General features: G+C 40.5%; 1 protein-coding gene across 1 annotated transcript; it reads left to right on the top strand.

The window, feature by feature from the left end:
- The first annotated feature begins 200 nt into the window (after positions 1 to 200).
- On the top strand, positions 201 to 11,837 carry LOC121929088 (leukocyte elastase inhibitor A-like). The gene is made up of 7 exons (XM_042464404.1): positions 201 to 386; positions 1,081 to 1,191; positions 3,403 to 3,522; positions 5,072 to 5,189; positions 6,349 to 6,491; positions 8,655 to 8,810; positions 11,433 to 11,837. Exons 1-7 carry the CDS (start codon positions 201 to 203, stop codon positions 11,835 to 11,837), a joined length of 1,239 nt encoding a protein of 412 aa, XP_042320338.1.
- Positions 11,838 to 13,906: the final 2,069 nt, after the last annotated feature.

Here is a 13,906-nt window from a genome sequence, read left to right on the forward strand (position 1 = left end):
TCTCAAGGAATCTCATATTAAAACGAAGAGTAGGAAAATCTCTTCCCTGGGAAAAAGAAGTTTCTGCTGGGCGTGTCTTTCCAAACTCACATTAGCAGTGCTGCATAAAAGAACCAGTTCAGCAACTAATTTGTGCTTCAAATTACTGTCATATGTACTTATAGATTTCTCTCTCTCTCATTTGTTTTCCTAGCTAAATTATGGATTTGAGTTTAACCAAGGATTCCCTTCCTAAAGCAATTACTGCATTTGGTCTTGATCTTTATAATAAGCTGAATAAAAGTAATGCTTGCAAAAACATCTTCTTCTCTCCAATGAGTATCTCAGCTGCTCTGGGCATGGTCTTAGTAGGTGCCTGGGGAAATACTAAGACTCAGATGGAAAAGGTAAGCATCAATAGACGTACATAACAATAAATGATTACAAAAGCAATTAACATACATATCATATCATTAACAATCAAACTAAGTAAAATAGCCTAACTGGCCAATTCTTTCAAACAAAAGCCAATTTTAAAATCTGATATTTAAACTTTTTATAATAGCTATTGAAAAGAAGGCACTGGTATAATTCTTTACTGTAAAAGGGATTGTGAGAGGCTACTGTAAATTATCAGCTTTATTTTTTCATATATATATATATATCACCTTTAAAAAGAAACACAAGTGATCAAATCTGACAATACATTTAGTGTTTAGTGTATACTTAGAAGTGGTAATCCGTCAAATGATGAAAGTCATCAGTTTGTCATAACAGATACTTTTCCTCACCTACACATTTATCACTTAGCATGCCTTGTTCTGTGACCATTAGGTGCAAACATGGGCTTATTTGATCAATAGAAAATAAATTTGGGCTTAATTTGGAAATCTGATTGCTGAGCCATGTATTTTAGAGAAAATCACATTGCTGGAGGAACATTGGGTTTATCATGAGAATATGTATCCTTCAATGTCTTGTCTGACCCTTGGGTGTTACTGGAAATTGCAATCTATTTATTAAATTGTTATATATCAGATTTTCCCACACCCTACCTTCACACACCCCTTTTATATTGCTTACTTCTGGTTTCTGCTATAGGTGCTACACTTTGATAGAACTATTGGAGGTACAAGACCATGTGCTTTTCAGAGAAGAAAGCCAGATGTTGTGTCAGAACATGAAAGTGAGAATGCACTTCCTTCCCCAGTGGTATGTCCAGAGGTAGTTTTAAATTTCACAGGCTAAGGTTCTAAGGCTCAGGAATTATATGCATCAGTAACACTGGTAGAAAAGGAAGAAATACTGTTACTATGCCAACAGAAGCACAACTTAGAAAAGTTACTTTTTGCAGTCTTCCAAGCTATACTTCTCTTGATATAGTAACAATGCATCTCCAGTTTGGTTTATCTAAGGTCTGATCAGAATATACAGCACAGATTTTTTTTAACTGGCCAAAAACATGTCCACAGCATCCCTGGAAATATCTCCAAGGCCACCAATTTGGAATTATGCCAGCAAGAATCCATCATATTACCACTCTAAACAGCTTTAAAAAAGCTATTAAGACAGAGCTCTTCCGGCAGGCTTTTCCTGAATAGTTTCTCTGTCCATCAGAAGAACTCTAAGAACTCCGACAGCACTTTAGTCATGATTTACAGTTTGGTGCATAAAAATTTTAATTGTATTTTAAGGAAGGGGGGGGGACTGAGGGTGTTGGAATATATTCTTTTAAATCTTTGTAAGCCGCCCTGATTGCATCTTGTAGAGGGTGGAATAATAATAATAATAATAATAATAATAATAATAATAATAATAATGAATGTCCATATGGTGACCACACAAGAGGAAGTCAATGACAAAGGCATTCCTCCAACAGCAGCAACAGCCAATGGCCTTCTATGTTAGGGATGCAATGAATTTGCTCTGGGTTTCTGTGTAGACTTGGAAGGAATTATTCAAAGTGCTGCACCTGTTTTGGAGATGGGTGTCATGCCACCAGAGCATTTTTGTTAACTCCAAAGCCTGGGATAAAACCTAGAAGGAATTTACTGAACTCCTGCGGTAGAAACCAGTATACTGTCCTGCATTACAATACACACACAGCATACAAAATGGCACACTTGTGCTCTCAGTCTTGTCAGCCCCAGTGGCAGAAATGGTAGTGACTCCAATAAGTTACCCTGCCAGGCAAATCCCCTTAAGTAGCTCATAAACAGTTTTGGAACACAGTACAAAAAGAGAATGAAGGAGAGTTCCCAAATCAAAATGCTCTGGGCAGAAGGACTCCAGAGAGTACACCCAGTCATCCTGGGGTAAGAATTCAAGAGACACAATGAGACACAAGACTTTATCACATGGGGGAAATTGGGGAAAAGTGGGGGTTTAAACAGACATTATCCCATGGAAATTGCACGGTTGCGGTGAAGATTTTTACATGACATCATGATTAAAGAGGACCTATCCTGGCAATAAACAGGTAATAACCAGCAACAAATCACTCAAGGGAAATCCTGTTTATTGCTGGGATAAGTAATTGCTATGTATGTGAAAATCTTCACTACGATCGCTCAATTTTCATGGGATAATGTCCATTGAAACGCCTGCTTTTCCCCTATGTGATAAAGTCCACAGACTCTTTTACCAAGCAAAAGTCAAGGGCATACAAGAAGGGTTCAGCAGGAAGAACGGGCACACTGCATAGGCAATAGTCATTCTTGTACTGAAAAGATACCTTCCTGTAAAGTTGCTGCAGAAGACTGACCTCTTCCATTTTGATTTGGGGTGGGTCTACACTGGCAAGAATACTTCAGACTGCTCCCAGCATATTCTGGCCCCAAAGTCCCCATCACCTGGGAACTCCATATCAATGCCAGGTGTTACAGTGTTCTGCTGTGCCACCTGGTGCCATTGGTGCTGGTGTGAACCATTCCCTTTGAGAAGGAAAATGAGGTACCTACAGTCAATTGCATGGCTGGGTGCTGTGCTGTGAAATCATAGGGAACAACATACACCAGTGACAGTGATGCTGGGCAGCTGTTGGGAATACATCAGATTCTCTTGGAAGCTCCAGAGAAAATTATGAGGTTTTAAAAATTGCTTTAATGTAGGGATGGCAAAGATTTGCTGTGGGACTGCCCTTCCCATGGGAAGAGAGTCTGCAGTTAAATTGGGTCTTTGACCCTGTATCACAAAGACACTGTGACATGAGAGTATGGGAAAACCAGTTCATTTGGCCCATGTAGACATGGCCTTGCCCTAGAAAAGCCATGTGGAATATAGAATTAGATACGTCTATGGGTTGTAAGTTTCACAACTGATCATTTTAATGAACTATCCATATAAGACTTGTTTATTTCCATCAAAGCATTAATGTGTTTTTAAATTTTTTGTTGGAAACTTTCTCTCACATGCTACAATTAGGATGGAGGGATCAACCTAGAGGTCAAGAAGCTCTTGTCTCAACTGAATCACCTCAACCCTGGTTACCAGATGAACCTAGCAAACAATTTGTTCATACAAAAAGGATATGAATTTTTTCAGGTAAGCACTTTCATGTTCCCAAAGGAAGGCTGTAGGCTAAGTAACAGGGGATACAAATTGAGTGCAGAAAGCCTCCTGATATCTCCAGGAAGGTCTGGGAGAGCCTATAATTGGGGAGAGCTTGCAGTCAGTGAGGACAATATTGAGATGGACCAATGCTCCAGTTGCCTGTGTTCTTAAACAATATCTATGTAGGGCACTGCAAACACAGAAACAAATCAGTATCAATCAATCAGTCACCATAATCTCAATGCCACTGCTACCTTGCCTTTCAACTTTTCCCCCCATACCTCTAGAGAGCATTTTGGGGCAAACACCTCATTTTCAAAATCATTTTCAGGCCCCTGGGTAGCCCTGGGGGGAATGTACTTTCTCCACCATCACCAGCTATGGTTTACCTCAAGAATGGGCATCTTCCTTGGATCTGGAAACCAAACTTTAATTCTCTGTAAGGGGAGCTACACCCTGCTGTTCCCGAACTGCTAGATTTGTAGCCATGGTGGTGACAAGGCCACAACAATAACAAAAGCCAGTAAGCTACATTACCTTTTACAATGAATTGTGTAAGGAGAACATAATCAAGCTTCAGGGAGGCTTCCAGGTGCATGAAATGTGCTTTAAAAGAAAGCATGTATTCCCTGCATGCCTTGTTCTTAGATGTAAATGAAGCCTCTTGCTGCTGACGAATTTCAGTAACACAGTGATAGGTTTAGAATGCGTGACTTGCCCAAGATCATCCATTGGGTTTCCATGTCTAACCAGGGACTCAAAACCCATTCTCCAGAGCCATACTCAAACCAATACACATACTGACACTCATCCTTACTTTCAATAATTTTCAGAAACAGGCCCTTCAATCTGGAGTCATCTCCTTAAATTAGGAGTGGAAAATACAGGGCTCAGCAGATGTTCTTGGATAACAACTCCCATAATTAATTATCATTGGGCTGATGGGAGTTAGAATCCAACAACAACTGCAGAGTCACACCTTCCTCATCTCTGTCTTGGCTCAAATCCAACAACAACTGGAGGGCCACACATTCTCCATTTCTGCCTTGGGTTAAATAGAATCCACTATGATGCTCAAAGGGATGTATGGGCTAAAAGCATTGTAAAGATTTTAATGGTTCTAAAGCAGTGGTTCTCAACCTGTGGGTTGCGACCCTTTCACAGGGGTCACCTAAGACCATCAGAAAACACATATTTCCAATGGTCTTAGGAACCAAGACGAAAATAATTTTATGGTTAGGGTCACCACAACATGAGGAACTGTATTAAAGAGTCATGGCATTAGGAAAGTTGAGAACCACTGCTCTAAATTCTACAGATCTTTTACAGGTGACCTTGTGTGTTTAGCCTCCAAATGTTTGTGGTCAGTTGCAAATGCTACTCTCACAGAGCTGAAGATTCCCCTTCTGTAATTATTTGTTTCCCCAGATAAACTTCCCCAGCTCATCTGGGGAGGAGGACTCAGGCAGAATCAGGATATCAATGTTTAAAATGCCTTAGTCTACAAAATTTCTTATTCATTTTTAAAAAAATTCCACAGCAATATCTCATGTGCACTAAGGATGTCTATGGAGCCACACTGCAAACAGTTGACTTTTTGAATGCTATTGAAGAAGCAAGGCAGACAATTAACCGTGAGGTTGACAAACAGACACAGGGTAAGAAACCCCAAAGCATGCTGATGTCTATAACAATATATCATGTTGCAGTATATCCTGGAGTTTGGGCCTTGGAGAAACAATGAAACAAGAATCTCTTCCAGTCAAGCAGAGATGAGGCAAGTTTTTTAAAGCATGGTCTGGACCACAGAAAGCTCTTGGAGGGATCAGCTGTGTGAGCTATACAGCAGGGGTAGGAATAATGCATCTGTCCAGGTGTTGTGGACTACAAGTCCCAGCAGTTCTGAGCCACCAGAGAATTCCAGTCCAACAACAGTTGGAAGGCAACATGCTTACTATCCCTATTGTACCAAGCCCATATTACAGGTGACCCAGTATCTGACTGGGCTTTTAAAATGGTCCTTGTGTGGCTTTTCAGCTCCTAGATCTGTAAAACAGATGAGAGAAAGAGGCTTATCCTTAGAGTCTGTGGAAGGTGGAAGGGCCACATCATCGGTCTGTGAAGACAGAGGACAAAGAGGCAGAAGGGTTCTTCCTTGAAGGGACCAATCTGTATAATGCTTTCTCAACTAGGTCTTCTGTGGGGCACTATAGAGGGGAAAGTTCAGGGCTAATGGTGCAAGAGTAAAACATAAGAGAATTAATAAATAAAGGAATTAATAATCCAGGCAGGTAGTAAGATCTTCCCTGCTGGAGGTCATCAAGCAGAATCTAGACTGCTATCTGTTGGAGATGCTCCAGTCTTGCTGCAATGAGCATGAGGTTGGGGGCTGAATTTAATGGTGTTACCAAAGGTATTATTCAGTTAGATTACTATCTTATTTCTTTTCTGGCAGTGATCCCAAACCTTTAAAATATTTTTTTCATGGTAAGGAAATTTTAGAAAGATAGGGTTGGGGTGGGCAAAATGGAGGCCTGGGTAGCATTGACCAGTATTAATTGTCATTGCCTGTGTTGGCTAGGGCTGCTGGAAATGACAACTAAATGACATCTGAAGCGCTGATCTTTTTACATCCTTGACATAGTACATCCTTATTATGCATCCTCATCTACTGCATGGGTGCACGGAAGAACATGTTTTTTTTCCCCAAAACTCAAAATTCAGACAATTAAATCCTCCTTATTACTGTACAAACAAAAGGCATGCACATTATTCTTTTGATTTTTCTGCACTAATTCAGATTTATTTTGCTCTAAGGAAAAATCAAGGAACTTTTTGCTCCAGGTGTGATTGGACCAGAAACTGTGTTGGTGTTAGCGAATGCCATCTACTTTAAGGCAACCTGGGAACACCAGTTTCATCCGAATAGTACAACGGAAATGGATTTTAGGCTGAATGAGGTATTGAAGCATGTAATTATAGGCACATGTGTCCCTTTTCATAGTGGAGTTAAGTAGGTTATGGAATAGGTTACTAAATAGCCACCAGTCTGAATGTGAACCCAGGTCCACTCTCCCAACTTCTTTGGTTGAGTAGTATTCTATCACACAGATGAATCTGTGGATATTACTTTCTATAATTCTAACTAGTATAACCCAGGGAAGTCTCTGACATCTTTTGATCTAGTCCTAACTGTCAAAGAGGTGGAATGGAGTGGCATGATTGATGGAGGAGACTGTTTTCCCCAACGCCTACAGAGTCTACCCTTTTTCTTCACTACTACTTTATGGCATTCTCTAGTTTTATCACTAGATGGCAATAAAGATCTCTACTGTATTTGATGCAACTCAAGCAAAAAGAGGATATGAATCAGAAATAAGTACTAGTGGTCCAAAGCAATTCTTTTTTTTGGCCACAGATAGCCAGGTTGACCCTAAAACAAAGTGGAACCAAAAGGTGCAAATATATGTATTCATGTTTTGCTTGGTCTAACAAAGGTATTGGCAGATTAATTTTGTTTAATGATTTAACACATTAACCTCAATGCTCCTAAGCTACACCATTGTGATATGGTCCAAACTGCTGCCAGGTATGCTATGTAATGATAACAAAAGCAAAAAGCGACAGTTACTTAAACATCTAGCATCATTTCTAGGAGTCTGTGTTTGAAATTCCTGTGCCATGACTTCCAACTCTATGATTTTATGTATGGGGTTAAAATCCCAGTTTACCTTTCCTGAATTCAGTCCTGTTTTGGGAGGCAGCCAGGTGCTATTCAATAGAAATCACCACGGAAATCACTGCCTGGGTCCTCTAAGCCACTTTGGAGGCCATTTTTAGAAGTCAGAAGGTCAAGGTGGGGTTTTAACCCCATGTGATAGGTTCTTTAGTATGCCATTCTTAAAATCAAAGAAAGGATGGAAGACATGGTTACAACTCCTGTTATCGCTGGGGCCAATAAGAGTTGGAGTTGGGCACAGCTTTCCCATTTCTTGTATCCAGTTAGTGGCTACTGGCTAGTTCAAATGTCCACAGCATGGTAATACATGATTATGGGCTTGAGTCTCACACCACCATATTTCTGTGGTATTTTTCAAATTGTATTTGATAAATTTTGTTCATTTAGGAAGCTGTGTATGATTGACGTTTTCCTTCTTTAAAAAGGAGTTACTAGATCCGAAAGATGTGGAGCAATTAGTGACTTACTATGTTTGCTATTTTTGCCTACGACCATTTTTTGCTACCATGGCAGGAGAAATTGATGGTAGGATTCCAAGGTTCTAGAAAGCACTGTTATCTCCTTTCAGACTGCAAGTGAGGAATGCCATTTTAAATACCCCTTAAAAAATAACAAAACAACTATAACATACCAGGGTAAGAAGCTGCAGCACAGTTGCTTGCTCATTTATTTGCACTTTTTCCCTTTTACTTAAAGGGAGGAGTCAAACATGTCATCCCCATCAACAGCTTGATCTGCCACAGTACTTCATAACTCGCCACTTCATTCTACTCCATATGCAATTCCTTGCATTACTAAAGATTTAATCTAAGATATTCACAAGCGTTTTCATTATAAAAATTCCCCACAGCAACCTTCCCCAACTCTAGTGCCTGCAGGATGAGTTGGAATACAACTTCCATCATCTCCTCCCATGGTGGTCATGTTTGCTAGAGATGGTGGGAGTTATATTCCAACACATCCTGTGGACACCCCCCTCAGGAGTAGGTATGCTTAAGCATCTATATAGAGGTTTGGGGAAATGTAATTTCTGCATCTTCGGTTCAGTCAGTCTTTCTAACTGGATGTCATTGGCTGTTTCCTTTTTTTTTTTTTTTTTTTTGTATTTGGAATGCACTATTACCACCTCAAATATTGGTGATTGAGGTTACACTTTTATTTAGGGAATTCCTTGTTTATAACTCACTTTCCTAGCCACCCCTATCCTCCAGCAGTTCCAAACACATGGACATTTGTACAATGTTTCCAAATAGCAGTTCAGCAGTCATGCCTCCAGTTTGAAAAAGAACTAATACTGGCAACATGAAATCTTCTTCTTTTGTTTAGGTCTGATACAAGAATATGTGTATTAGGTATATGCATTTCTTTCTATCTTTAAAAACAGAATGAAAGTAAACCTGTGCAGATGATGCATCAGAAAGGTCCATTTAAGTTGGGACATGCAGGGGCAACAAATGCTCAGATCCTTTGTCTTCCATATGTTGGTGAACTCTTGTCCATGATCATTCTGCTGCCAAAGGACATCAAAGACCTGGAGCAGGTAAATCAAAATGAATTTATTTATCTACTTGTCTATCAAACCATAAACATCACAGCTAATGGCCCAGGAGAGACATATGTTTCAGCTTATTTAGTTCATCCTCACTTGTGTGTGCTCCCATTCCCACTTCCTTTACCAACATGACTAGCTGAACTAACCACTGTTTCCCATTATGTCTGAACCAGAAAAGTTTTGCCGATAGGATCAGAACTTCCAGACCAAACTGCTTCCCGAACAGATGCATGCCTCATTCATAGAGCAGATCCAGCTGCTTTTGTTTTCCATCTGCAAAACTAGGGAAAGTTATTTGTTTGGATGATAGCTACTAGAATCCTTCAACCAACAGTGCCACTGGCCATAATGGTTGGGCGAATCCAGATGTTACAGTCCAAAATAATAGTTTTTTCTAGGCACTTGGCATTTGAAAACTTCTTGTGACTGTTGACTGCTCTTCTAGCTTCTTTAAAAATCCATTCCAGCAAAAAACAAACAAACAACATGTGGAAAAGATAGAGTAAGAGCAGAAATTTCTTTTATTGGCAGTTAGGAGCCCTCCATCTGGAAGCATCCCAACTTTCAAAACCAATGTCATAACTGTTGGAGATGCAATGATGCTCAGCACTGAAAGACTTAAATCTGCCTTAGCAAGAGCAGCAGTGATAAGGCTAAATAATGTTTCAGTGACCTCCTCATGTCTTATTTGTGTGTCCTAACTTCTCTGAGATGTAGACTGATATTAGGGGTAGCTTCCGAGCTTCCATTTGCTTTGTAATTTTTTTCATGTATTTATTTATGCATTTAGTATTTCATTTCTACTAAAGTGAAACTACTTTAGTCATGTTCTCTTCTGTTCCTGATTAGGATAGTATCTTAGGTTGCTGCCACGCTGCAGAATTAATGTAGTTTAACACTGCTTTAACTATCATGGATTCATTCTATGGAATCTTGGGATTTGTAGTTTGTTGTGGCATGAGAGCTCTCTAACAGTAAAGACTAAATATCTCACAAAATTACAAATCCACCAATTCCATAACATTGAGCCATTCTAGTAAAGCAGTATCAAACTACACTCATGCTGCAGAGTAGATGTAGTATTTGACCAAATAGGAGTTGAAAAGATGTACTCCTACCCCAGGGCAGCTTCATGCTGCTCTGGTGGCACGCAGCATGTAAATGCTGCACCCCTGGAGCATTTTGAAGCTGCCCATGTCTGGTTGGCCAAGATGGCTTCTGGGCATCTTGGGTGGGCATGGCATCTAAACACCATGGCTTCAAGCCATGTGGAAGCTGGTTTTCTTGGGCAGTCTGTTTGGCCCCTTAGATTATAGATGTAGGGGATAATCTCACAGCTAAATAAAGTGTTTACCACTGCCAAATTCAGTCTTCACTTGGGCTGTACGTTGGTGTTATCACAGAGCTTTTCTTCTCAAAACCACTATCCGGGGACAGCTTGGCTCCAATGCTGGTCCCTGAACTCGCTTTGGTGGCCATTTTTCAAAGTCAAGAGCTCTGACTTTGAAAAATGGCCACCAAAGCGAGTTCAGGGGCCAACATTGGAGCCGCACTGTACCCAGAAGGCGGTTTTGAGGAGAAAAGCCATGTGATAACTATCAGCGTGCAGCCTGAATGAAGACTGAGTTCACCAGAGGTAAAATGCTTTATTTAGCTGTGCAATAATCCCCTTAGATTATAAACCTGAGAGCAGGGAATTAATTACCAATTTTTAAACCACTCTGAGAGCATTTCTGAAGAGTGGGGTATAAATACAATAAACAAATGATAAATAAATAGATAGAAGTAGAGTCACATAATTTCTGGGAAGAAGCATCAGCATACTATGAAATTACACTCATCAGGTTAAACCCTAGTGAATCCTTAGGACTTTACCGCACCGCCTCTGCTGTCCAACTTACCTTTTCTGAATTGGGCTCAAATTCAGAAGTTATATCACACTGACATTTTCCTCAAAATGGCTTCGTGTTCCCTCCAACGTTGAATTTGGTCCCTGTAAGTTGCTTCGGTGGCCATTTTTTCCAAATTGGAAGCTTTAGAATTGGAAAAATGGTCATCAAAGTGACTTACAGGGCCCAAATTCAACACTGGAGGGAACGGAAGCCATTTTGAGGAAAATGTTCATGCGATAAAATGAGTATAACTTCTGAATTTGAGCCCAATTTGGAAGAGGTAAGTCAGGCACTGGAGGCAATGTGATGAAGTCTTTAGTCTTGCTCGAAACAGAAAGGCAATAAAATACAGTATATTTTGATTCGCTAATTTGAAAATACATCAGGAACAACAACACCTTGAAAATTCAAAACTGTCTCTATCCAATAAGAAGCTCTCAGGCCCCTTTGCACGAGAAACTCTGTTATCTACCTACAATCTCTGTAACATTAGGGATGGAGAAGCATTTAGGAACTAGAACAGCATAGTGATTTAGGACAAGATAGACCAATACATGTTTTTTCCTTTGTTTGGAGGGACGAATCCCTCAGAAAAATAGAGGTCTCCATTTTGAGGTGATAAAAACTCTTGTTCCTCAAATCTAGGATCCCCCTGCTGAATGGCTGAACTGTGTATTCTTCAAGTCATGAACTCTCTTTTCTGATTTTTATCTTATAGGTTGAAAGCACAATGACCTGTGAGACGCTGGCAGACTGGACTTCCTCAGAAAATATGATGGAGCAACATGTGGAGATATATATACCCCGGTTCAAACTAGAAGACACCTTTGACCTCAACTTTAATTTGCAAGCACTGGGGATGACAGATGTGTTTGATGAAGCCAAAGCTGACCTATCAGGAATGTCGCCCTCACAGCAACTGTTTTTGTCCAAAGTTATTCACAAAGCCTATGTGGATGTTAATGAAGTGGGGACTGAAGCAGCAGCTGCAACAGGTGCTTCTGTTTCTACCAGATCCTTAGTAACCTATGAACTATTTTTGGCTGATCACCCATTCCTCTTTTGTATCCAACATAATCCAACTAATACTGTCCTTTTCCTTGGCAAATTTTGCTCTCCTTAAAACTCAAGTTAGTTTCCTCCTTTAAGCTTATTAAAGATCAAACTGGTGTTGCATTTGGAATATTTTCATTTCTTTTACAACGGGGAGCATTCTATATAAGGCTCTTTCTCCTGAGGGTAGCACAGTTTTCAGTTAGAGCTTTACTAGCTCTGTGTTGACCTATCTTTCATCTCTCCGAACATAATAGAAAGAAGCAGAGGGGCAGAGGGAGGAGTAGGCCTTCTTGAGGTGTTATTTTTTTTTTTTTTTTACTATACCTCCCTTAATCTCTTACCATTGCCTATACTTCTAGGACTGCAGTCCAAAACAACTGGAAGGCCAAGGATTTTCCATACTTTCTGTAAAGTGGGAAATGGCAAGGGATGTCTTTTAAAAATGTAACAGGCATTCTCTGAGGCACTGGCCAGACTCGCAGGACAAAAACTGGAAAAACAAAGAAAAATTGATGGAACATTTAGTATCAGAGAAACAGGGGAAGAAAATGGCTTGTATCACAGAGGGCTGGCCTTGGTGATGTTATCTTCAACATTTCACAGATCAAAGCTAGGACATGTGGCCAAGCAATGTCAGAGTGTGATCAAGATAGTAAAAGTAATTAATGAGGAAGAACAGACAAGCTAGGAAAGGCTGTAGGAGTTTGCTTTTGTTGAGCTTACTGGAAGGGCAAGATTTCACCGGCTCCTCTTCTCTCCCCTTTGATCTAATTCAGCTCAGTTTGCACTAATGCAAGGAAGCTTAGGCCAAAGTGGGAGGGAGGGAGAAACTGGGAGATTTTAAAAGCAACTGATCATACCAGCTGTCTCACCACAATCACACTAGTTTACACTAGTTTAAGAATGCAAGCATACCGGTTTGGCATCATTTCTTATCACAGTTTTCCTCATGATGGTGCTTTGACAATCCATGGTCTTGTGATCTGTTTTCTGCACTGCCAAATGCCACCATCCAAGGGGAAGGGGGGATGAAGAGAAATTGGGGCTGCCAACCATCTCCTGAAGCTGGTTGTGATGTGCACACAGCAGCCAGCATTGGGAAGGTGTTAGCAGCAATGATGATTGTTCCACTCCCGGAAGTATGGGGCTGCTGTGTGTACATTAACCCACTTCCTCCCATGCTTTGGGAGGAAGGGGGCAGAAACAGTATTATACCCACTCACACCATGTGACTGCCTGAAAAGCAGAACTGCAGTAGAAGGGACCTATCACATGAAGGCAGTAATGGAATAGCAGTGAAAATGAGAGCCCATTGACAGGTTTTGCCCATCAATGAAAAGGTGCACTATAGTAATGAGTGAAATATAAGGCAGCAGCAGGACAGACATAATGGTGTGTGATAAATACTGGATAAATATGCTTTTATTTGTTAAATTGTGCTTGTATAGCCTTGTGAGATAAACTCCTGAAAAGGTGGGACAACAGAGGATTAATCAGGACTGTCCTTGCCAAACTGGGATAATTAGAGGGTATGCAAGGGGAAGACTGTGGTGATGTCATTAAGCAGCATACAATAAGTATTAACCATAGCTGCATAGAGTATGCTGTTATAGTATATAAAAACCCATCAAATCTAACAAATGAGAAAAAGATATAGAGTCCTCCCTCCATTCTTATGGTCTTCAGATTCACGTTCCTCGCTTATGTGCGAAGGATGAATGGAGGGGCAATGAATGGGGCATGTGCCCGTGGCACCCCCCCACTTATATTCAAGCCAATGTGGCTTGAATATAAGTGATACTTCATTTTCGCGAGGGGGTCTGGAACGGATCATCTGTGAAAAAGGAGGGGCAACTGTATATGCATACTTTACAAGGCAGAACTTTCATTCCGAGACTCATCCTCTTTGCCCCAAGGACAAGAGAATAGAGGCCAGGTCCTGACATTTAGTAATCCTGCTCTATTCTTTAGGGTATGATTGCTTTCATTCAATATAGGAAGTAGAATAATAGAATCATAGAGTTGGAAGAGTCCAACCTCCTACCATACAGGAAATCTCCATCAAAGCATCCCCAACAGATGGCCATCCAGCCTCCGTTTGAAGACCTCCAAAGAGGGAGACTCCACTACACTCCG

This window comes from Sceloporus undulatus, chromosome 4 (assembly GCF_019175285.1).
Source record: "Sceloporus undulatus isolate JIND9_A2432 ecotype Alabama chromosome 4, SceUnd_v1.1, whole genome shotgun sequence".
NCBI lineage: Eukaryota > Metazoa > Chordata > Lepidosauria > Squamata > Phrynosomatidae > Sceloporus > Sceloporus undulatus.